Genomic DNA, 24,452 nt, shown 5'->3' with positions numbered 1-24,452 from the left:
AAGCCCACAGCTGACCCACCCTTGGCATTTCACCCATTGGGTTTGGACAGATGGATGTCACACATCCACTGTTACAGTATCCTTCAGAATAGTGTCACTGCCCTAAGAACCCTCTGTGCTCTGCCTAGTCATCTGTCCCACTTTTTTTGAGACAGGGTCTCGCTCTGTTGCCCAGCTCACTGCAGCCTCCAACTTCTGGGCTTAAGCCATCCTCCCATCTCAGCCTCCCGAGTAGCTGGGACTATAGGCATGTGCCGCCACACCCAGCTAAGTTTTGTAATTTCTGTAAAGATGGGTTTTTGCCATATTGCCCAGGCTGGTCTTGAGGACCTGGGCTCAAGAGATCCTCCCCATTTGGCCTCCCAAAGTGCTGGGATTATAGACATGAGCCATCCTTCTCCACATTTTTTTTTTTTTTTTTTTGGAGACAGAGTCTCACTATGTCACCTGGGCCTGAAATCAGTGGACTGATCTCAGTTCACTGCAACCTTTGCCTTCTGGATCCAAATGATTCTCATGCCTCAGCCTCCTGAGGAGCTGGGATTACAGGTGTGCACCACCACAGCCAGCTAATTTTTGCATTTTTAGTAGAGACAAAGTTTTACCGTGTTGGCCAGGCTGGTCTGGAGCTGCTGGCCTCAAGTGATCTGCCAGCCTTGACCTCCCAAAGTGCTGAGATTACAGGTGCGCCTGGCCTCAGCCAGAGTTTTCTATTTCTGCAAACACATCATTGGGATTTTAGTAAGAATGGCACTAAATATGTTACTTTGTGGTGCTTTGTATTCTAACAAGAGCAAGTTTTAAAATCAATAAACACTTCCATTTTTAGGTTTTCTTTAATTGTCTTCTGTAATACTATGTTGTTTTCTATACAAGTCTTATTCCTGCTTCATTAAATTTATTCCAAAGTATTCTTTTCCATGATACTGTCAGTGGAATTGCTTATTTTTTTTTTATTTATTTATTTTGAGACAGAGTTTTGCTCTTTCTGTCCAGGGTGGAGTGCAATGGCACGATCTCTGCTCACTGCAACCTCTATCCCCCTGGGTTCAAGCAATTCTCCTGCCTCAGCTTCCCAAGTAGCTAATATTACAGGCAACCACCACGCCCAGCTAATTTTTGTATTTTTAGTAGAGACAGAGTTTCACCATGTTGGCCAGGCTGGTCTCAAACTCCTGACCTCAGGTGATCCACTTGCCTCGGCCTTCCAAAGTGTTAGGATTGCAAGCGTGAGCCACTGCACCTGGTTGATAGAATGGTTATCTTAATTTCCTTTTCAGCTTGTTCATTGTTAGTGTAGTGTATAGAAATAGAACTGATTTTTGTGTGTTGATTTTGTAGACTGTGTCTTAGCTGAATTAGTTTTGAAAGCTGCGCACATGGGCGCACGTGTGTCAAATCTTTAGAGTTCTCTACTTTTGATCATATGTAAGATCGAAATCTGCTTTTAAGGTGGAGGAGATGGCATCATTCAAAGAGGGAAGAGTATAGACTTGAGACCCAGGGAATAAAGGCAGCTGTGAACCTGTAATCCTCACCTCAGGCCTTGAGCTGAGTCTCCTGGTCACAGAAGTTTGGTGGCTTCTCCATGGAGCTCAGGATGGATCCCAACAGGTCTTGGGAGTAACTGAGAGGGGGCTGAGCGTCTTAAAAGAAACAGGGAAATGCCTCTAAGGCTGAAAACACATTGCAGGCAGAAAAGCCACAACTGCCTGGGCCCCCTCTGCCAGGCTGCACCCCTCACTGGCCAAATGCCCCTACACCTTCCTGCAGGGGGAAAAAAAGATCATGTCACAGGCAAACCAAGATAATTTCACTTCTCCCTTTCCAATCTGGATGCTTCTTATCTTGTTCTTGCCTAATTGTTCTGGCTAGAATTTCAGTACTTTGTTGAATGAATAGAGGGGGAAAAGTGGACGTCCCTGTCTTGTTCTTGCTCCTAGAAGGAAAGTCTGCCGTCTTTCATTAGTGAGTTTGATGCTAGCTAAGGGTTTTTCACGTACGGCTTTTATTATGTTGAGGTAGTTTCTTTCTACTCCTAGTTTGTTGGGTGTTTTTATCATGAAATAGGTAATGAATTTCATCAGATAATTTTCTTTTTTTTTTCATCATCAGATAATTTTCTACATCAATTAAGGTGATCATGAGTCTCTTCCCCCTGCAATGAATGAGTTTTTTAATGCTGAGAAATCCTTGCATTCCAGGAATAAATTCCACTTGATCATCCTACATGATCCTAATAATACGCTGCTAAATTCAGTTTGCTGATATTTTGTTGAGGATTTTTGCATCAGTGTTCATAAGGAGTTAGTGGTTTTCTTTTCTTATTCTGTCATTGTCTGGCTTTGTATCAAGGCAATGCTGACCTCATAGAATGAGATAGCAAGTTTTGGGAACAGTTTAATAATTGGTGCAAGTTCTTCTTTTTCTGGGTGAGGTGGCATGCACTTGTCGTCCCAGCTACTGAGGAAGCTGAGACAGGAGGATCATTTGAGCCCAGGAGTTCAAGTCCAGCCTGGGTGACATACAGAGATGCCACCTCTGAAAAATGGGGCAGGGGTATGTTTGGTTGATTTTACCAGTGACAACATCAGGTCCAGAGCTTTTCTTTGTCTGGAGTTTTTTTGATAATTGAGTCAATCTCCTTACCAGTTATGAGTCTGTTCAGATTTTCTGTTTCTTTGTGATTCAGTCTTGGTAGGATGGCATTCCTAGGAATTTGTCTATAGCACCAAGTTGTCAAAGTTGTTCGCATACAATTGTTCAAAAGTACTCTTAGAATACTTTTTATTTTTGCAAAGTAATGTCCTCCCATTCATCTGTAATTTTGTTTTATTTTTATTTTTTGAGATGAAGTCTCACTCTGTTGTTCAGGCTGAAGTGCAGTGGCGCGATCTCAGGTCACTGCAACCTCTGCCTCCCTGGTTCAGGCGATTCTCCTGCCTCAGCCTCCCAAGTAACTGGGACTAGAGGCATGTGCCACCACACCTGGCTAATTTTTTATTTTTAGTGGAGACGGGATTTTTGAGGTCTGCCTCGTTTTTGAATGTAAATGTAAGTATTTATAGCTATACATTTCCTTCTTAGCGCTGCTTCCGCTGCACCTCATAGGTTTTGCAATGTTGTATTTTCCTTTCCTAATTGTGTTTCTAATCCGATTTTCTTTTCTAATTGTTTTTGTGATTTCTTCTTTGACCCATTGGGAGAGACGGATGAACAGGCAGAGCACAGAGGACTTTTAGGGCAGTGACACTATTCTGTGTGATGCTGCAATGGAGGCTAAGGTCGTTATGCATCTGTCCAAACCCACAGACTGTGCAACAGCAAGAGTGAGCCCGCATGGAAACTGAGGGCACTAGGTGATACTGAGGTTTCCTGTAGGCTCCTTGAGTGTGTGAAAAACACACTCTGGTGGGAAGGTTTCTAGAGAGGGAGGCTTAGGGTGAGGGGGTACATGGGAACTCTGTACTTTCTACTCAGTTTTGCTGTGAACCTAAAACTCCTCTAAAAATTATAAGGTCTATGAAAAAAAAATTCATTGGCCAGGCACAGCAGCTCACACCCAGAAATTTGGAAGGCCAAGGTGGGCAGATCACCTGAGGTCAGGTGTTCGAGACCAGCCTGGCCAACATGGTTAAACCCTGTCTCTACTAAAAATACAAAATTAGGCAGGCGTGCTGGCAGGCACCTGTAATCCCCGCTACTTGGGAGGCTGAGGCAGGAGAATCACTTGAACCCAGGAGGCGGAGGTTGCAGTGAGGTGAAATCGTGCCACTGCACTCCAGCCTGGGTGACAAGAGTGAAACTCTGTCTCAAAAACAAAAAAAAAAACTCGTTATCTCCCACTCCTGCCTTTAAGAAACAGTAGATGTGATCTATCTCATACAACGGCCCCTGGAAGCTGGGAGCTGGGAGCTGGGCTTCTGGTCTGGGCTGTACATCCCACCCCTCTCCCAGCTTCTGTCTCCTCAATAAAATGGGGACGACCACCTCTCTTCTCTCTCCCCCACAGTGGTGCAGTATTCTCAGGCATGGGCCCTATAAATACAGATACAGCTCTCCCTGTCCAAATGGGAGGAGCCTGAAATTCCCCCTCACAAGCCCACACAGCCCTTCCCTGGGTTGCCACTGAGATGCCTGGGCAGCCTGCAGAGCCTGGCTGTAGCCACCACACCTTTCATGCCCATGTTACGGGGCTACATTAAGGACTCACACAGGCCTGAGACAGCCCTGCACAATAGACGTGTAACACAGGCCACACATAATTGCCATATGAAAAAGTAACAGGTGAAATCAATTTTTAATAAACCTTGTTTTTGAAAGCAACCTTAAGTTCACAGCAAAACTGGGCAGAAAGTACAGAGTTCCCATTCACCCCCTTCCCCATGCATGCACAACCTCCTCCTCTACCCACATTCCCACCAGAATGGTTACAATGGAGGAGACTGTGGTGGCCTCACACTCACTAAGCCTACAGCTGACCTGACGGCCCACACTTGACATCGCACGTCCTATGGGTTTGGATGGATGGGTAATATCACACATTCACTATTATAGTACCTTTAAGAGCAGTGTCACTGCCCTAAAAATCCTCTGTGCTCTGCCTATTAATTCCCCCCCAACCCCACTGTTTTTCTTATTTTTTAGACAGGGACTCGCTGTCACCCAGGCTGGAGTGCACTGGTATCATCACAGCTCACTGAAGCTGCAAACTCCTGGGCTCAAGCAATCCTCCCACCTCTGCCTCCTATGTATCTGGGACTACAGCTATTTGTAGTCTACTATAGCTACCAGTAGCTTGGGATGGCAGGCACATGCCACCACATCCTGCTAATTTTATTTTTGTAGAGATGGGGTCTTGCTATGTTGCTCAAGCTGGTCTCAAACTCCTGCACTCAAGTGATCCTCTCATCTCGGCCCCCAACGTGTTGGGATTACAGGCATGAGGTACCACATCTGGCCTCAACCCTGTTGAGTTTTTTTTTTTTTTAATTCTTATCTTCAAAGCCATATTTGTTAAAAGTAACAGTTTATTTCTTTATTTTTATTTTTTCTCTCCTTTTCACAGGTGTTGAACAGTTTATTTTACTAATGCATGTGGTTTACCCTAACACATCCCAAATATTGTGATTCCAACATGTGGTTCTGGCTGCATTTCAGAGCTCATGGTCATATACCTTAGTCTGTTGTGGCTGCCATGACAAAATCCCGTAAAGGGGGTCTCTCCAACAACAGGAATATATGCTCACAGTTCTGGAGGCTGGAGGTCCCAGATCAGCCGGCATACGAAGTTTCTGGTGAGGGCCGGCTTTCTGGGTCATGCCTGTCATCTTCCCACTGTCAGCATATGGCAGAAGGGGTGAGGGAGCTCTCTGGGGCCTCTAGTATAAGGGCACTAATGCCAACCACAAGGGCCCCACCCCCATGACCCCATCACCTCCCAAATGTGCCACCCCCAGATGCCATCACCTTGGGGATGAGGTGTCAACACATGATTTGGGGGGACACAGACATTTGTTCACGTGATGGGTGGCTCCATGCTGGCCTGGCTCTGAGGCCTGACCTCCTGGTGGAGGGCCGTGCAGGTGCAGGGGTCTCATGCATTGGGGTCCCTGGTGGACACCTCCAACCCCTGCCCAGGCTCTACCTGGGAGGCAGTGGGTGCTGAGTCCTCTTGCAACCTTCTTAAGAAAGTCCCTACTAGCAGGGCACAGTGGCTCACGCCAGTAATCCCAGCACTTAGGGAGGCCAAGTCAGGTGGATCACTTGAGGCCAGGAGTTTGAGACCAGTCTGGCCAACATGGTGAAACCCTATCTCCACTAAAAATACAAAAATTAGCAGTGTGTGGTGGCAGACACCTGTAATCCCAGCTACTTGGGAAGCTGAGGCAGGAGAATCACTTGAACCCAGAAGGCAGAGGTTGCAGTGGGCAGAGATTACGCCATTGCACTCCAGACAGAGTGAGACTCTGTCTCAAAAACAGAAACAACAACAACAAAAAAAGAAATTTCCTTCTCTCAGAGCTCAGTGTGGGTAACCCCCCCATATAGGCACCAAGGAAGGAGAGCTAAGCAGAATCCTGGCACAATTAAGATCTCAAGAATATCTCAGTTTATAGTGTTACTACTCAGTTATTTCCCTTTATATAATCCTCTATATATAATCATATATTAGTTCACAGAATGAGTGCCTAGAGAATATCTTGCCATTCAGTTACTTCCACATATACATATATATAACTATATCTTAGTTCATAATCAGAGAAATGCCTAGAGTAGACACGGTACAGAACATGAATTAAGGAATAAGCACCTTATAATCGGAGGAATGCCTAGAGCAGACACAGTGCAGAGCATGATTTAAGGAAAAACAGTTATACCAGGAGAAGAATCCATGGCCCAGGCGGCAGCGTTCAGTATCGTAAAGATACCCGCTGTATGGCAGGCTTGGGGCAAAAGCCACTCCTCCTGATAAAGGAGTTGTAGGACCTTGCTCCTGCCCTCAGACTGGCAATCCCTCAAGCATCCGAGGGCTCAAAACCCCTCCAGATAATCACACCTTGATGACTGTGAACTTTATCAGCTCTTGTTACTGTGCTGCTCGAAAAGCATCTTCCTGTAGAACTCATTGGAAGCTGCCAGAAGGTGGCGGTAACCCTGACAGCTCTGTCACTACTGTGTGACTTAAAGCAGCCTCCTATAAATCTTAGAAGTAGCATGCCCCTAGATAAAGATATTGCACACTGCACCCTCTTCACTGCACACGGCCCATCTCCATGACCTAATGAGGGTGGACCCCTTACTGCACATGGCCTACTTCCTTGCCTCGATCACCTAATCGGAATGGACCCCTTGCTGCACACTGTCTACCTCCTCGCCTAGGTGACCTAATGGGGATGGACCCCATGTTTTATTGCTCATGACCCTATCACTATCCTTAAAGATGACTTCACTCACTGCCCTGCCCCCTAACCTATACACAATAAATACTGATGCTTGTGGACATTCAGGCCTCGCCTGACTCTGCTTATAGGTGGCGTGGCTCCCCGAGCCCAGTAGTGTTTTCCTTATACTTCTGGGTCCTGTCTCTTTATTTCTTGGATCCTGCGCCTCAGCACAGGATAAGGGACACCCCACGACCCTGTGGGGCCCCTAGCCCTACACTCAGGACTGGTAACAGATCAAGAAATGCATCCTGGGGAAGAGAGAAAGCAGCCTGGCCTGGCCTGGCCTGAGAAGGCTGGCATATACCATCTAAGGTGGCTCCCACCCTCAGGCCCTGGGTCCTGGGGCTTGATCCTTGGGTCCCCTCTCCAGCTGGCTGAGCTCTCTGCAGCAGGAGTGAGACTCCATCCTCCCTGCGCTCCCCACAAGCAGACCAAGTCTTGTCCTCCCTCCGCAGAGCCCCGCTCCCCCGGAGCCTGCTCTCTCTGGGTCAGGACCTGCATGAGAAGCAAGGGCAGCCCATGCCAACACCTCCCAGAGGCTGCAGGCAGTGCAGGCTGGTTTTCCTGTGATCAGTGCAAGTGTTTCTTCCAGTTATCTGACTTCCTTCCCGGGGACTCTGAGCCCACCGTAGCTTTCGGCATGCCTTTAAGGGACACAAAAGAACCACAACAGCCACCAATTCCGTGTCCTCATCAGTAAGGCAGGGCCCCCACCCACCCTGCCTGCCTCACACGGTGTGTAATGCTAGATGAAAAAGCCTATTACAAAGTGTCTAACAAAGGCTGGGGCAGTGGCTCATGCCTGTAATCCCAACACTTTGGGTGGCCGAGGCAGGTAGATCAAATGAGGTCGGGAGTTTGTGACCACCCTGGTCAACATGGTGAAACCCTGTCTCTACTAAAAATACAGAAAAATTAGGTGGGTATGATGGCGCATACCTGTAGCCTCAGCTACTCGGGAGACTGAGGCAGGAGAATCACTTGAGCCCAGGAGGCAGAGGTTGCAGTGAGGTGAGATTGTGCCACTGCACTCCAGCCTGGATGACAGAGTGAGACTCTGTCTCAAAAGAAAAAAAAAAAAAAAGGCTGGGCGCGGTGGCTAACGAGGCAGGTGGATCACCAGGTCAAGAGATCAAGACCATCCTGGTCAACATGGTGAAACCCCGTCTCTACTAAAAATATAAAAAATTAGCTGGGCATGGTGGCGTGTGCCTGTAATCCCAGCTACTCAGGAGGCTGAGGCAGGAGAATTGCCTGAACCCAGGAGGTGGAGGTTGCGGTGAGCCGAGATCGTGCCATTGCACTCCAGCCTGGGTAACAAGAGCGAAACCGTTCAAAAGAAGAAGAAGAAGAAGAAAGGAGAAAAGAGAAGGAGAAGGAGAAGGAGAAGGAGAAGGAGAAGAAGAAAGTGTCTGTTAAGTCCGATTGCAGTGGCTCATGCCTGTAATCCCAGCACTTTGGGAGGCTGAGGTAGGTGGGAGAGTCCCTTAAGCCCAGGAGTTTTATTTTCTTAAAGTATTATTTTATCATTTTTATTTTCTTGAGCCCAGGAGTTTGAGACTAGCCTGGGCAACATCATAAGACCCCGTATCTTAAAGAAATTTTTTTTAATTAGCCAGTTGTGGTGGTGCACACCTGTAGTCCCAGCTTCTCAGGAGACTGAAGTGGGAGGATTGCTTGAACCTGGGAGGTTGAGGCAGCAGTGAACTGTGATTGTGTCACTGCACTCCAGCCTGGGTGACAGAGCAAGAAACAAAGCACATTAGGAAAAGGTTCACACCAAACTCAAAGTGGAGACTGGGGTGAGAGTGAAAACTGGAAGCAGGCAGTAAAGGGGAGTTTACTTTTATCTCATTTCTTAAACAAGAAAAACAGTCAGGAAACTTGCGCGTATATATTGTTATATGATGACTAATTCCGATGGTAGGAATGTGGGCAGTCATTATATTATTCTTGTTTGTTTTTTTCTGTGTTCTTCTACCTTCGAAATAAAAATACCTTCCCTTTAATGTTAGTTGTAAGTTAGACAACTACTGTTATGCTGTCATCTTACAGATCAGTAAACTGAGGCTTAGGAAAAGGGCACTGGTTTAAGGCTCAGAGGCCAGGCAAGGCCACAGGAGTTCCAAGCTCAAAAGCAGGATGCTTTCTGCTATCGTGGCCACACAGAAGCACCCTTCCTCTTAAGGGCTGTCCCTACACCTCATAGCTTTCTAGGATGGGCCTTAGAAAAACCCTATAGATGTCCTTGGAGATTCAGGCTGGCTCTTTCCCAGGCTGGGAATGAAAGAGCTGGCCAGTCATGAGCAATTCGGGAATGTTTCTGTTTCTAGGATCTGGGGAGATGAGAATTACATCTACGTGGAAGGAATTTTTCACAGACACGTTGGTTCAACAAACCAATCCAGGCAAAGAGACAGGGAGTGTGGGAGGAGAGAGAAGAGGTGAGAGCAGGCAGGAACTGTGGTGTTCGTGCCAAGGGCTCGAGACAGCTAGTTGACTTGCCCCAGTTTGGCTGCTGGACCTGTACTGCATTTCCTCACCTTGAGCGCTGTCCAGTGAGACAGGGCCGTAAGCTGACTCACTAAAAGCAACAACAGAATGCAAAGCAAAGGCCTGCAGTTTATGAGGACATTGTGCTGTCTGCTTCCATGTCCCCCTTCAGTCTCTGTGTAAGCAATAAACTTGCTGCAATTAAGATGCCTAAGAGGAGCAGAGACCTCTGCCCATATTTTCCCTGGAGCCAAGCCTTTGTTATAGCTCCTGATGAAAACAGGTTTAACCAGCCACCTTAAGGGCGCCATTGTAGCTTTGAAATGTAAAATCTTTGAAATGTAAACTACTACCACTAGCCCCCTTAAACTGCCTTCTGAGCAGGATATCACAAGCCCCGGATATCTATTTTATGGAGTTTCTGTTTCCTTTCTGTCTACCCCTTTCTTTCTTTCTGCTGAGATAAGGTAAATGTAAACAAGAAAAAAGGTATAAAAGCTGTAACCCACAAAAATAAATTTGCTGCGTTTTGGCCATAATCTTCACGCATCCCTCCAGACTCTACTTTTCTATATTCTTTCTTTTCCGCGCACTCTCTCTCTCAGGTTGAACGAGACATCTACGTTGGCGGTCTCGGGGACTCCCGCAGGTCGGTAGTCCCCCGGCAGATGTGCCGGACCCCGACAAGGAACAACTCATTTCTGGAGAGCACTGAGATATCCGAGAACTGTTTTTTTATTAAAAATAAAAGTGTGCTGGTGGAGTGTGATGATTAACTATGTATCAACTTCGCTGAGCCAGAGGGACCAGATATTTGGTCAAACATTAATCTGGCCATTTCTCTGAGGGTGTTTTTGGATGAGATTAGCATTTGAATCTGTGGCCTGGGTAAAGCAGATGCTCCCTAATGTGGGTGGGCCTCATCCAGTCGGGTGATGGCCTGAACAGAACGAAAGCCTGAGCAAGAAAGAATTCCCGCTCTGGGCTTCCCAGTCATCTAGTGGGGATGTCAGTGTCTCCTGCCTTCAGACCTGAGCTGAAACATCAGCACTTCTGGGTTGGGAGCCTGCTGGCCTTCAGATTGAAACTAAACCATCAGCTCTCTTGGGATTCTAGTCAAATGCAGCTCTTAGGACTTTTCACCTGAAGTGAGAGTGAATCCAGGTAAGCAGCTTCATAGCCTAATTTATAATCACCCGATGGGTTCTTCCTGCCCACTGCACAAAACCAATCCACTAAGACCATGGCATTGTCGTAAATAAATTACTTAATTGACAGGAGGCTAGCCACGCCACTGTGCCACCGGGAAGATGGAGTTATTACTCAAATCAGTTTCCTCGAAAATTCCCAGGCTAGGATTTCTCAAGGATAGTGTGGCGGGCAGGGGCTAGGGGAATGGGTGCTGCTGACTGGTCAGGATGCAGCGACATGGGTGTGGGAAATGGTCCTCGAGCACTGAGTTTGCTTCTGGGTGGGGGCCACAGGACTAGTAGAGTCAAGAGTTGAGGGTCCGGGTGGGGTGATCTGGCCATCAGAAATGCAAAAGCCTGAAAAGACATCTCCAAAGGCCAATCTTAGGTTGGACAATCGTGAACTGGGGAAGCTGCAAACACTGTGGCCTCAGGAATAACAGCTGGTAATCAGTTACATGTACCCCTTAGCAGAATTCAGGCCCCTCTCTTCCTGCTAACCCGGTGGCCTTTCATTAACTCTATAAAGCCGGTTTAGTTTGGGGAAAGGGCTATTATCATTTAGACTACGAACTACCATTTCTCCCAAAGTTAGCTTGACCCAAGCCCAGGAGTGACCAAGGACGGTTTGGAGGTTAAAGACAAGCTACGGGTTGGTTAGATCAGATTTCTTTCGTTGTCAAAATTTTCTATTATAACTTTTGCAAAGGCGGTTTCAGGTTTTGTACTAAGACAGGTTTTCTGAACAGATCTAATTCATGCGCTCCCGCGCTCTCCCCAAAAGCAGTAGGACTCATTTCTGCCTTTCCTCCCTAGGCGGAGGCAAAGCCCCGCCTACTCTGGCTCTGAGTCCCGCCTGGTCACCATTCCGATTGACACTCAAACTGACCAATCAGCGCGCTGGTGGGAGCGTGACGCTGCGTCTCCGGACGCACAAGCGCGCTGTCCTTGTTCGGGAGATGGATGGCCGCCGTGTTTCGGGCTGGGTGTGGCGGCGGCGCCTAACTGTCCGCGCAGCGCTCGAGGACGCAGGCTTTGGCACCGAAGCCCGGTGATTAAGGACCCCCCTCCCTCTTGCGGGACGAAGGCTGGGGCAGGGGGAGGGCATGTGCTGGATCTGGATCCGTTAGATGTTACCTGAAAACAGCCCCCTTGGCCTCTCTGAGCCTCAGTGCCCTCGGCTATGGAGTGGGACCGGTCGTACCTGAATTTTCCAGAAGGTCAGCCCAGACATCTGAGGCATTTGTCAGAGGCCACAGGATTTGGGAAGAGTCGTGCAGACATAGGAATGGGCGGCACTTCGGGACCGAAAGATTCCCGTTGCTTCTCCCACCTTTTCCAGAAATCAGAACCAACCCAGAGGCTCCCGCCAACGGTCGGGGCCCCTCGGGGACCAGCCCTTCCCGGGGCTGCTGTCAAAGAACCTCAGTCGGGAGGAGTTGGTTGATGCGCTGCGGACAGCCGTGGTGGACCGGAAAGGTGAGGGGTGAGGGGGATTCCCGCGGGTGCGATCGAGCTCTCCAAGGAAGCCACAGGATCAGCCCTGCTTCTGCCTCCCGCTAGCAGCATGAGCTGGGACGAGCCACGCAATTTGCACCCTCTCCCCGCTCCTACCCCAATTGCCATGACGAAGTGGGGATAAGAGTGGGGAGAGGATGCAAATTACTAGGGAGCCTTGCACCTAGCAGCGCTCAGTAATGGGAGTTGCTGTACTAGATTATTGTTTATTGGCCGCTGTGGCTCACGCCTGTAATCCCAGCACTTTAGGAGGCCGACGCGGGCGGATCACCTGAGGTCAGGAGTTCAAGACCAGCCTGGTCAACATGGTGAAACCCCGTCTCTGCTAAAACTACACAAAATTAGCTGGGTGTCCGCTTATACTCGCGGCTACTCTGGAGGCTGAGGCAGGAGAACCACTTGAACCTGGATGGCAGAGGTTGCAGTGAGCCGAGATCATGCCACTGCACTCCAGCTTGGGCAACAAGAGCAAAACTCCGTCTCAAAAAAAAATTGTTTATTGATACACAAAACACAGGCTTTGGAGTCAGATGTATCCAGGCTCTGTGATCAGCTTGCTGTGTGGCTTTAGGAAAATGACTGAATTTCTCTGAACCTTAGTCTCTGTTCAGTGATTTATTTCTTAACTATTTCTTGAACATATGCTATGTTCCAGGCACTGTTCTAGGCAGGCTATAGAGTGCTGAAAAGGATAGATGTGGTTCCTACTCTCAGGGGAGAAATAGATGTCAGAAAATAAATGAACAAGTTACTAGTGATCAGTGCTGTGCATAATCATAAAACAGGGTTTTATGATTATGAGGAACAGTAGGAGGAGAACAGACATTAGATTGGAGATTTGGACTTCTCCATGTTGTGACTTTTGAGCCAGGATGATAAGGAGACAGACCTGGGAAATTTGGGGACAGAGGAAACAGCAAGTGCCAAGGCTCTGAGGTGGCAGAGGAACAGAACGCAGTTCAGTTTGGGTGAGGTTAACTCACGTCTGAGAGTCATCATAAGGCCAAGTGCGAAGATATTGGAGAAAGTGCTCTGGAAACTGAGTGCTGCATAAAGCGTTACCATTGCTTTTGCTGATGTTCATATGTGTATGTTTCAGGACCTCTAGTGACACTGAACAAGCCACAGGGTCTTCCAGTGACAGGTATGGGCAGGGGATGTGGGAAGGGAATGAAGTGGAAGGGGGTTTCTCGTCTCTGAGGATGGGAAAAGTGAAGGTTTGGCCTCCTGTATTTTTTCTTTCCTATTTCCCAGGAAAACCAGGAGAGCTGACATTGCTCTCAGTGCTGCCAGAGCTGAGCCAGTCCCTGGGACTTGGGGATCGGGAGCTCCAGGTTGTCCGAGCATCTGGGAAGTAAGTGGTGGGGGTGACAGGAGGCTGGGAGTACAGGCATCCGTCTGTGTTGGGGAAACAGCTGCTTGGGGATAAGCTGAGACATTTTCCTTGGGAAGGTGTGAGATCTTAGAGTTGGATACAAGTACTGTGAAGAGGAGGAAGCTGATGGCTCTGGGTTCAAATCCTCAAGTGTAAACGATGTGATACCAGGCCAAGCATGACACCTCCCTGAAGCTGGGCACAGTGACTTATGCCTGTAATCCTAGCACTTCAGGAGGCCAAGGCAGGAGGATTACTTAAGCCCAGGAGTTCAAGACCGGCTTGGGCAAAATAGACCCCATCTCTGGAAAAACAACAAAACCTTCCCTGAGGCCATGCACAGTGTTCACGCCTGTAATCGTTGGGAATTTGGGAGGCTGAGGTGAGAGGATTGTTTGAGTCCAGGAGTTCAAGACCAGCCTGGGCAATGTGTGAAAACCCTGTCTCTGTTAAAAAAAAAAAAAAAAAAAAAAAAACATAAAAACCAGCTGGGCATAGTGGCACATGCCTGTAGTCCCAGCTACTCAGGCGGCTGAGGTGGAAGAATCACCTGAGCTTAGATGATGATGGCTGCAGTGAGTTGAGATCCCGCCACTGTACTCCGGCCTGAGCAACCGGAGTGAGACGCTGTCTCAAAAAACAAAAAAACACCCTCCCTGAGCCTCAGTTCTCCTAATTGTAAAATCAAGAAAATAATACGCATGCTCAATGTGCAGTCACTTCTCCATGACTGTACTTGTGGCAGGCATTGCTAGTGGATCCATGATACCCTTTCCTCTAACTGCCATCAATTAAAGATGGTACTTGAGATGAAATATTTCTGTAGTTCCACAAACTCATGAGCTTTTTTGTGGGGAACTTAAGAGCTAATATATGCAGAATTTCTAGAAGAGTTCTGGCACATGGTGGACAATCGTTATATTTGGCGCTGAGCTCCCTGGGGCCTGGGCCAGAATGAGAACCACATGAAGCTACATAGTCCTGTTATATCAAACAAGGGGAGACCTTACTTGTTACTCAGGAGTGGTCTAGGTGGTAGTCCTGGTGTTAGTGTTTGGCCTGAAGCAGGTCCGTGTTGCTTCCTAAGAGCCTCCTTTTTAGTGGGTGAGTCTAAGGGACTTTAACTTGTGTGATTTGTCTCCTTACTCCAGGGAGACCTCTGGGCTTGTACTCCTCTCCAGCTGTCCCCAGATGACTAGTCGCCTCCAGAAGTTCTTCATTCATGCACGGAGAGCCCAGAGGCCCACAGCCACCTACTGGTGAGAGGCGCTGGGAGGTTCCTAGGGTGGTGGGGAGGTCCCAGCAAGCCATGATGTGATCTCCTCCTGCCCCTTTCTCAGTGCTGTCACTAATGGGATCCCAGCTACTTCTGAGGGGAAGATCCAGACCGCCCTGAAACTGGAACACATTGATGGGGTCAATCTTGTGAGTCCGGGTATGGGCAGGGAAGAGGAGGGATGCTTCTAGATATAGTATCCCTACAAGTCAGGGGTATGGATTTGGGATGGCTGGCTCTCCTGTCCCCTAAAACAGGCAAGTGACCACTGCCTAGACTGTGGCCCTGCCCAGAGTCTGTTGGGAGCAGGGAGGGTCTGGGTATAGCTGCCAGGCCTATGTAATGCTTGTTCCCTCTTGGCTGGCACCACAGTCAGTTCTGGTGAAGGCCCCATCCCGAAAGGACATCCTGGAAGGTGTCAAGAAGACTCTTAGCCACTTTCGTGTGTTGGCCACAGGCTCTGGCTGTGCCCTGGTCCAGCTGCAGCCGCTTACAGGTAGGTCTGGCGCACCTGCCAGCCTTTAAAACTGCACTTGATTTGGGAGGCTGTAGCCGGTAGATCACAAGGTCAGGAGTTCAAGACCAGCCTCATCAAGATGGTGAAACCCCATCTCTACCAAAAATTAGAAAAACTAGCCGGGCGTGGTGGCAGGCCCCTATAATCCCAGCTCCTCAGGAGGCTGAGGCAGGAGAATCGATTGAACCCAGGCAGCAGAGGTTGCAGTGAGCCAAGATCACACCACTGCACTGGAGCCAGGCACAGTAGCTGTAATGCCAGCACTTTGGTAGGCTGAGGCAGACAGATCACTTGAGGTCAGGAGTTCGAGACCAGCCTGGCTAACATAGTGAAACCCCATCTCTATTAAAAATACAAAAATTAGCTGGGGGTGGTAGTATGTACCTGTAATCCTAGCTACTTGGGAGGCTGAGGGAGGAGAATCACTTGAACCCAGGAGATGGAGGTTGCAGTGAACCAAGATTGCTCCATTGTACTCTAGCCTGGGAGACAGAGTGAAACTCCATCTCAAAAAAAAAAAAGATGTATTTGGTTCAGAGAGGCGAGGGGCTGGGGAGACAGTGGTGGTATCAACAGCAGCTTGGGGAGCATGTAATGGCCCCCAGAGGTATATGTGACTAGGCCCAGCTGGAGGAGGCAGCTCCAGGCCAGCACCCCAGCAGCAAAGAGCAGGCCTTAAGCCCAGTGGCTTCAACAGTTGGGGTTGCATCTCATCATGAGTGGATCCCACAGCCAGGCAGATGGACAGCTGTGATCATCCTGACCTGTTGTGTGTCCGTTTCTGGATGCAGGAGCCATAGTACCAACCTCACTGAAACCATATGGTCTGAGAAAGGCAGGTGGTGTTTCCAAAGGACGGGGAGGGGTGATACTGGTCGGACAGAAGGAGCAGCTGCCCACCGTCTCTCCTGGCTCTTTTCTTGCTCAGTGTTCTCCAGTCAGCTGCAGGTGCACATGGTACTACAGCTCTGCCCTGTGCTTGGGGACCACACGTACTCTGCCCGCGTGGGCACTGTCCTGGGCCAGCGATTTCTGCTGCCAGCTGAGAGCACCAAGCCCCAAACACAGGTACTCCAACCCACCTGCCTGCTGCTTTCTGGGAGGTAGAGGGAGATGTGAGCATGGGCAGCATCTCCAGACCTTAGCTGTGTAGCTTGCAACTACTGGGAGGCAGCCCATTTGGCTCCCAAGTCTCTCTCTGTACCCATATCTTGCTGTGTGGCCTTGGGCAAGTAACACCTGCTCTCTTGGGCTTCATTCTGTCCATCTGTTCAATAAGGGAGTTGAAGTGGCTGATTTTTTTTTTTTACTTTAAATTCTGGAGTACATGTGCACATCTTGCAGGATTGTTACATAGATATACACATGCCATGGTGGTTTGCTGCCTCCATCCCCCTGTCACCTACATTAGGTATGTCTCCTAATGTTATCGCTCCCCAATTTCCCCACCCTCTGCTATCCCTCCCCTAGCCCCCCCACCCCCCAACAGACCCCGGGGTGTGATGTTCCCATGTCCATATGTTCTCATTGTTCAACACCCACTTATGAGTGAGAAAACGCGGCGTTTGGTTTTCTGTTCTTGTGTCAGTTTGCTGAGAATGATGGTTTACAGATTCATGGCATACATACTACCACGTACGTTCCATTGTCTAGAGCTCACTCATGTCTCGCCAAGCTGCAAGAGGGCTGGGAAACTCAGTTGAGCTATGCCTAGGAAGAAACTGATCGGGCGACCCCTTAGCCAGTCTCTGCTGCAGTGTGAGTGCCTGTGTGAATGTCCACGCCTGTGTGCAAAGAGGAAATGATTAACAGCTGCAGAGCAGGGAGGAATGGAGGAAGCACTTGCCTTACTCCTTACTCCCATTTCCCTTAGAGCTGGGTACTCAGCTGCTTGGAACATGTGGGGCTGAACACAACATGGCTCTCCCATTCCAGGTCCTGGATGAAGCCCTTCTCAGACGCCTCCAGCTGACCCCCTCCCAGGCTGCCCAGATGCCCTTGCACCTCCACCTACATCGGCTCCTCCTCCCAGGCACCAGGGCCAGGGACACCCCTATTGAGCTCCTGGCACCCCTGCCCCCTTATTTCTCCAGGACCCTACAGTGCCTTGGGCTCTGCTTACAATAATCCTCCCTTTGTTCCTGACCCCTCACACACACACTAGATAGTGAGGGTGGGAGCTCCGGCCAGGCCCAAGGAGAATGAGGTCAGTGCTCAACATGCAGTCAGGTTTAATCCTGGGCTCTGCAGTCAGACAAACCCAAGATCACATCCTGGACGCTTGCTTGCTGTGTGACATTTGGGCAAGTAACTTGACCTCTTTGGACTTGTGATAATAAAAGTTCCTACCTCATGTTATGGTTTTGAGGATTTGCTAAGGAAGTAAATGTTTATTACAGACCTTGCTTTCTGCTGAGTTGACTACGTAGTCTTTTTCTTTGGTGGTTTCCATCCTGATCATGGCTGGGAGATGTTAGATTTGTGTGTGTGTGTGTGTTAAAATACATCTAAAACTTACCATCTTGGCCAGGGGCAGTGGCTCACACCTGTATTCCCAGCACTTTGGAAGGCCAAGGAGGGCAGATCACTTGAGCCTGGGAGTTTGAGACCAGCTTGGGCAACGTGGAGAAACCCTCTCTCTACTAAAAATAGAAAAATAAGCTGGGCATGGTGGTGCATGCCTGTAGTTCCAGCTACTTGGGAGGATCACCTGAGCCAGGGATTCAGAAGTTACAGTGAGCTGAGATCACACCATGCCACCTCACTCCAACCTGGGCCACAGAATAAGACCCTGTCTTAAAATAAAATTTACCATTTTAGCCATTTTAAGTGTACGGTTCTGTGGCATTAGTGTACTCACATTGTTGTGCAACCAGTACCACCATCCATCTCCAGAACTTTTTTTTTTTTTTTTGAGATGGAGTCTTGCTCTGTTGGCCCTGGCTGGAGTGCAGTGGCAACCTCCACCTCCCAGGTTCTTGTAATTCTCCTGCCTCAGCTTGTGCACACTGCCACGCCCGGCTAATTTATTGTATTTTAGTAGAGACAGGGTTTCACCATGTTGCCCAGGCTGGTCTCGAACTCCTGAGCTCAGGCAATCCTTCTGCCTTGGCCTCCCAAAGTGCTGGGATTACAGGTGTGAGCCACCGCACCCAGGCCAGAACTTTCTAATCTGATAAAACTGAAACTTTGGCCGGGTGCTGTGGCTCATGTCTGTAATCCCAGCACTTTGGGAGGCTGAGATGGGCAGATCCCTTGAAGTCAGCAGTTCAAGACCAGCCTGGCCAACATGGTGAAACCCTATCTCTATTAAAAATATAAAATTAGGCCGGGCACGGTGGCTCACGCCTGTAATCCCAGCACTTTGGGAGGCCAAGATGGGTGGATCACGAGGTCTAGAGATCGAGACCATCCTGGTCAACATGGTGAAACCCTGTCTCTACTCAAAATACAAAAAATTAGCTGGGCACGGTGGCACGTGCCTGTAATCCCAGCAACTCAGGAGGCTGAGGCAGGAGAATTGCCTGAACCCAGGAGGCAGAGGTTGCGGTGAGCCGAGATCGCGCCATTGCACTCCAGCCTGGGTAACAAGCGAAACTCCGTCTCTCTCTCTCTATATATATTATATATATTTTTTATATATAAATATTTATATATATTTTTAATTTGCTAAGCACAGTGGTAGGGGCTGTAATCGCAGCTACTAGGGCGGCTGATTCATGAGAATCCCTTGAACTTGGGAGATGGAGGCTGTAGTGATTGTGAGATGGCGCCATTGCACTCTAGCCTGAGTGATAGTGAGACTATCTCAGGGCTGGAAGTGGTGGCTCATGCCTATAATCCCAGCACTTTGGGAGGCCAAGGCAGGCAGATCACCTGAGGTCAGGAGTTAGAGACCAGCCTGGTGAACATAGTGAAATCCTGTCTCTCCTAAAAATGCAAATTAGTTGGGTATGGTGGCAGGTGCCTATAATCCCAGTTAGGAGGCTGAGGCAGGAGAGTCACTTGAATCCGGGGGGCAGAGGTTACAGTGAACCCAGCATGTGCCGCTGCACTCCAGCCTGGGCGACAGTGAGACTCCGCCTCAAAAATAAAATAAAACTTTGTCCCCATTAAACACTAATTCCCTCTCCCCCCAGCCCCTGTTAGCCACCATTCTGCTTCTGTCTCTATGAAGCTGACTATTCTAGGAACCTCATAAGTGGAGATGTCAGATTTTTTTGTTTAAAAAATTGTGAAATAGGGCCAGGCATGGTGGCTCACTCTTGTAATCCCAACACTTTGGGAGGCCGAGGTGGGTAGATCATGACATCAGGAGTTTGAGACCAGCCTGGCCAACGTGGTGAAACCTCGTCTCTACTAAAAATGCAAAAATTAGCTGGGTGTCGTGACAGGCACCTGTAATCCCAGCTACTTGAGAGGCTGAGGTAGGAGAATTGCTTGAACCCAGGAGATGGCAGCTGCAGTGAGACAAGGTTGCACCACTGCACTCCAGCTTGGGTGACACAGTGAGACTCCATCTCAAAAATAAAAATAAAAAATTACGCAATATAGCAAATGCCAAAGCATGCCTAAAACATTTCTGTGATTTAAAGGATACCATCATGGGGTGTGGTGGCTCATGCCTGTAATCACAGCACTTTGGGAGGCCAAGATGGGAGGATCTGTTGAGCCCAGCAATTCAAGACCAGCTTGGACAACATGGTGAAAACTTGTCTCTACAAAAAATTAGTCAGGCATAGTGGTGTACACCTGTAGTCCCAGCTACCCGGGAGGCTGAGGTGGGAGTATCACCTGAGCCCAGAAGATTGAGGCTGTAGTGCGCCGTGATCTGCCCTCCATCCTGGGCAACAGGGTGAAACCCTGTCTCAAAAGAAAACACAGGCTGGGCATAGTGGCTCATGCCTGTAATCCCAACTATTTGGGAGGCCGAGGCGGACAGATCACCTGAGGTCAGGAGTTTGAGACCAGCCTGGCCAACATGGTGAAACTCCATTTCTACTAAAAATACAAAAATTAGCCCAGTGCGGTGGTGGACATCTGTAATCCCAGCTACTCAGGAGACCGAGGCAGGAGAATCCCTTGAATCCAGGAGATAGAGGTTGCAGCAAGCCAAGATTGTGCCACTGTACTCCAGCCTGGGTGATAAGAATGAAACTCCATCTCAAAGAAAAAAAAAACAAAACACCACCATCCCCTCAGTGTCCATAGAGGATTGGTACCAGGATCCCCTTTGGATAACAAAATCTGATACCAAAATCTGTGGATGCTCATATCACTTGAATAAAATGGCAGTGTTTACATATACTCTACATACATCCTTTAAATCATTTCTGTATTACTTATCACAGCTAATGCAATATAGAGATATAAACAGTTGTTATACTGTATTGTTTTCATTTGTATTTTTTGTTGTATCATTTTTTATTTATTTTTACATCTGTGGTTGGTTGGGTCCACGGATGTGGCACTTTTGAATAGGGAGATACAATTATAAAGTAGTACCCATAGTACCCCCCTTGGTGCATGAAATAAAGGCACCCTCTCCTTTTTGTGTAGAGCAGCAATTATCAACCCTGGCCCTGTATTAGAATCCCCCTCCCCGAATCCCTCAGGAAGCTTCACTCCCCAATTCTGCACTGCAAAGATTCTGGCTTATTTGGCCTGGGGTGGCTACCCGGCCACTGATCTTTTAAAAAACTACCTGAGGCCAGGCATGGTGGTTCATGCCTGTAATCCCAGCACTTTGAGAAGCCAAGGTGGGTGGATCACAAGATCAGAAGATGAAGACCATCCTGGCTAACTCGGTGAAATCCCATCTCAGCTAAAAATACGAAAAATTAGCTGGGCGTGGTGGCACGCACCTGTAGTCCCAGCTACTAGGGAGGCTGAGGCAGGAGAATTGCTTAAACTTGGGAGGCAGAGGTTGCAGTGAACTGAGATGGTGCTGCTGCACTCCAGCCTGGGCAACAGAGTGAGACTCTGTCTCAAAAAAAGAAAGATCCTACCTGAAGGGGTTCTGTTCAGTCGAGGTTGGAAATGACTGCCCTGGTTTGGGAGAATTACTTGCTTTTCAAGTTTACTGCATATACATGCATTCCCTAACCAATGTATTTCATTTTGCCTGGTTTTGAAGTTTCTGGAACCACACTGTACATATTCTTTCATGATTGCTCTTGCTCCTGATTGTAAAGTGCGTCTGTGTTGCATAGCATGTGGTTTGAATTCCAGAGTTGGAATAGAGCAGTTAGGTCATTTGGCTGTTACCACAGTGCTGCTCCTGGTGCAGTTACACAAGGATTTCCGGATTAGAGTGTCTGGCCTGGTGTGTTTGTTTGCTAGAGCTGCCATTAACACATTAACACATTAACACAGCCCCAGTGGCTTAAAACAATGAGTGTATTAATAGTCTCTTGGTTCCAAAGGCCAGAAGTCCCAGCACAACATCACTCTGAAGGCTTGAGGGTTAGAATCCTTTCCAGATTCTCAGATGGCTCCAGGTGTCCCTTGGCTTGTGGCTGCATCACACCAATCTCTGCTTCCATTTTTCTAAGTTTTTTTTTTTTTTTTTTTTTTTGAGACAAAAATCTCGCTCTTCTTGCTCAGGTTGGAGTACAGTGGCACAATCTCAGCTCACTGCAACCTCCACCTCCCAGGTTCAAGAGATTCTCCTGCCTCAGCCTCCTGAGTAGCTGGGATTACAGGTGTGCAGCACCAGTCCCGGCTAATTTTTGTATTTTTAGTAGAGATGGGGTTTCACCATGTTGGCCAGGCTGGTCTTGAACTCCTGACTCCAAGAGATCCGCCCACCTTTGCCTCCCAAAATACTGGGATTAGAGACCTAAACCACTGTGTCCTGCCTGCTTCCATCTTCACATGGCTTTCTCCTCATGTCTGTCTGCTCTTCTGACTTTTTTTTTTTTTTGAGGCAGGGTCTCACTCTGTTGCACAGGCTGGAGTGTAGTGGTGCAGGCATAGCTCACTGCAGCCTTGAACTCCTGCCTCACCTGAGTAGCTGGGACTACAAGCACACACCACACCCGGCTAATCCTTTTAAAAATTGTAGGCCGGGCATGGTGGCTCACACCTGTAATTCCAACACTTTGGGAGGCCGAGGAGATGGATCTCAAGGTCAGGAGTTCGAGAGCAGCCTGGCCAACATGATGAAACCCCTTCTCTACTAAAAGTACAAAATTAGCCAGGCATGGTGGCACACACCTGTATTCCCATCCACTCAGGAGGTTGAGGCAGGAGAATTGCTTGAACCTGGGAGGTGGAGGTTGCAGTGAGCCAAGATCATGCCATTGCACTTTAGCCTGGGCAACAGAGCAAGATTCCATCTCAAAAAAAAAGTCTGGGTGTGGTGGTTCACGCCGGTAATCCCAGCACTTTGGGAGGCCGAGACAGGTGGATCACCTGAGGTTGGGAGTTCGAGACCAGCCTGACTAAACTGGAGAAACCCTGTCTCTACTAAAAATATAAAACTTAGCCGTGCATGGTGGCCCATGCCTGTAATCCCAGCTACTCAAGAGGCTGAGGCAGGAGAATCATTTGAACCTGGAAAGTGTAGGTTGCAGTGAGCCAAGATTGCACCATTGCACTCCAGGCTGGGCAACAAGAGTCAAACTCCATCTCAAAAAAAAAATGTATAGAGATGGGGGCCAGACTCAGTGGCTCATACCCCCATGTAATCCCAGCACTTTGGGAGGCTGAAGTGGGCAGGTCACTTGAACCCAGGATTCCAAGATAACCTGGGTAAAGTGGCAAAACCCTGTCTCTACAAAATATGCAAAAAAATTAGCCAGGTATGATGACACATGCCTGCAGTCCCAGCTGCTTGGGACACTGAGGTGGGAGGATCATCTGAGTTTAGGAGGCGGATGTTGAATGAGCCAAGATCTTGCCACTGCACTCCAGCCTGGGTAACAGACTGAAACCCTGTCTCAAAAAAAAAAAAAAATTGAGATGGGGTCTTGCTATGTTGACTAGGCTGGTCTTGAACTCCTGGCCTCAAGCAATCCACCTGCCTTGTCCCCCCTCCCCAAAACATGCTGGGGATGAAGCCCACTGTGCCCAGCCTTCTTACTCTTATTTTTTAAAGTAGGATCTTGGTATGTTGCCCAGGCAGACTAGTCTCCAATTCCTGGCCTCAAGCAACTCTCCCACCTTAGCCTCCTTATCCGTGTGTGTGTGTGAGTCTCTGTTGCCCTGGCCTCCAACTCCTGGCCTCAAGCAGTTCTCCCACCTCAGCCTCCTTTGTGTGTATGTGTGTGTGTGAGCGTCTCTGTTGCCCAGGGTGGAGTGCAGCGCCAGTCACTGCAACCTCTGCCTCCTGGGTTCAGGCAGTTCTGCTGGGATTACAGGCATGTGTCACCACACCGGGCTAATTTTTTTTTTTTTTTTTTTTTTTTTTTTTGAGATGGAGTCTCTGTCACCCAGGTTGGTGTGAAGTGGTGAGATTTCAGCTCATTGCAACCTCCACCCTCCAGGTTCAAGCTGTTCTCCTGCCTCAGCCTCCCGAGTAGCTGTAATTGCAGGCAAATGTCACCATGCCCAGTTAATTTTTGTATTTTTACTAGAGACAGGGTTTCGCCATGTTGGCCAGGCTGGTCTCCAACACGTGACCTCAGGTGTTCCACCCACTTCAGCCTCGCAAAATGCTTGGATTACAGGAGTGAGCCACTGGCCCTTATGCTTTCTTATAAAGACACTTGTCATTGAATATAAGCACCACACTGGTCGTTTGGATTATCTCATCTAAGATCTTAAACTTAGTTACATCTGCAAAGACTTTTTTTTTTTTTTTATAACTCTATCTCCCAGGTTCAGAGTGATCATGGCTCACCAGTTTTGATCTTCACAGGCTCAGGTAATCCTCCCATCCCAGCCTCCTGAGTAGTCAGGACTACAGGTGCGTGCCACCACGCCCAGCTAGTTTTCTGTAGAAACGGTTTCACCATGTTGCCCAGAGTGGTCTCAAACTTGTGGGCTTAAGCGATCCTCCTGCCTTGGCCTCTCAAAGTGTTGGAGTAACAGACGTAAGCCATAAGGTCACATCTCTTTTCCTACATAAGGTCACATTCACAGGGTCCAGGTAGACATCTCTTTTGAGGGGACCACAGTTCAACCTACAACT

The 24,452-nt window shown here is 48.5% G+C and overlaps 1 protein-coding gene across 13 annotated transcripts in view; it reads left to right on the top strand.

Moving 5' to 3' along the window:
• Positions 1-11,580: 11,580 nt before the first annotated feature.
• The window catches only part of RPUSD3 (RNA pseudouridine synthase D3), a 29,685-nt gene continuing 16,813 nt past the window's right edge, over positions 11,581-24,452 (top strand). For 5 of the 13 annotated variants that reach the window (XM_078351617.1, XM_078351615.1, XM_078351616.1 and 2 more), the window contains exons 1-7: positions 11,581-11,681; positions 11,973-12,109; positions 13,248-13,292; positions 13,403-13,502; positions 14,675-14,782; positions 14,864-14,948; positions 15,172-15,295. In XM_078351617.1, the coding sequence (XP_078207743.1) occupies positions 11,590-11,681; positions 11,973-12,109; positions 13,248-13,292; positions 13,403-13,502; positions 14,675-14,782; positions 14,864-14,948; positions 15,172-15,295 (691 nt within the window). In that variant the 5' untranslated portion in view covers positions 11,581-11,589. Of the gene's footprint in view, positions 11,682-11,972; positions 12,110-13,247; positions 13,293-13,402; positions 13,503-14,674; positions 14,783-14,863; positions 14,949-15,171; positions 15,296-16,244; positions 16,385-16,660; positions 16,866-16,969; positions 17,075-17,251; positions 17,733-24,452 lie in introns of those variants that run through there. The other 8 variants (XM_078351614.1, XM_078351612.1, XM_054245922.2 and 5 more) reach the window with 5 other exon arrangements.

Source organism: Callithrix jacchus, chromosome 15, assembly GCF_049354715.1.
Source record: "Callithrix jacchus isolate 240 chromosome 15, calJac240_pri, whole genome shotgun sequence".
In the NCBI taxonomy this organism is placed as follows: Eukaryota; Metazoa; Chordata; class Mammalia; order Primates; family Cebidae; genus Callithrix; species Callithrix jacchus.
Note: the sequence above shows the minus strand (reverse complement) of the source record. Positions and strands in the feature narration are given on the sequence as shown.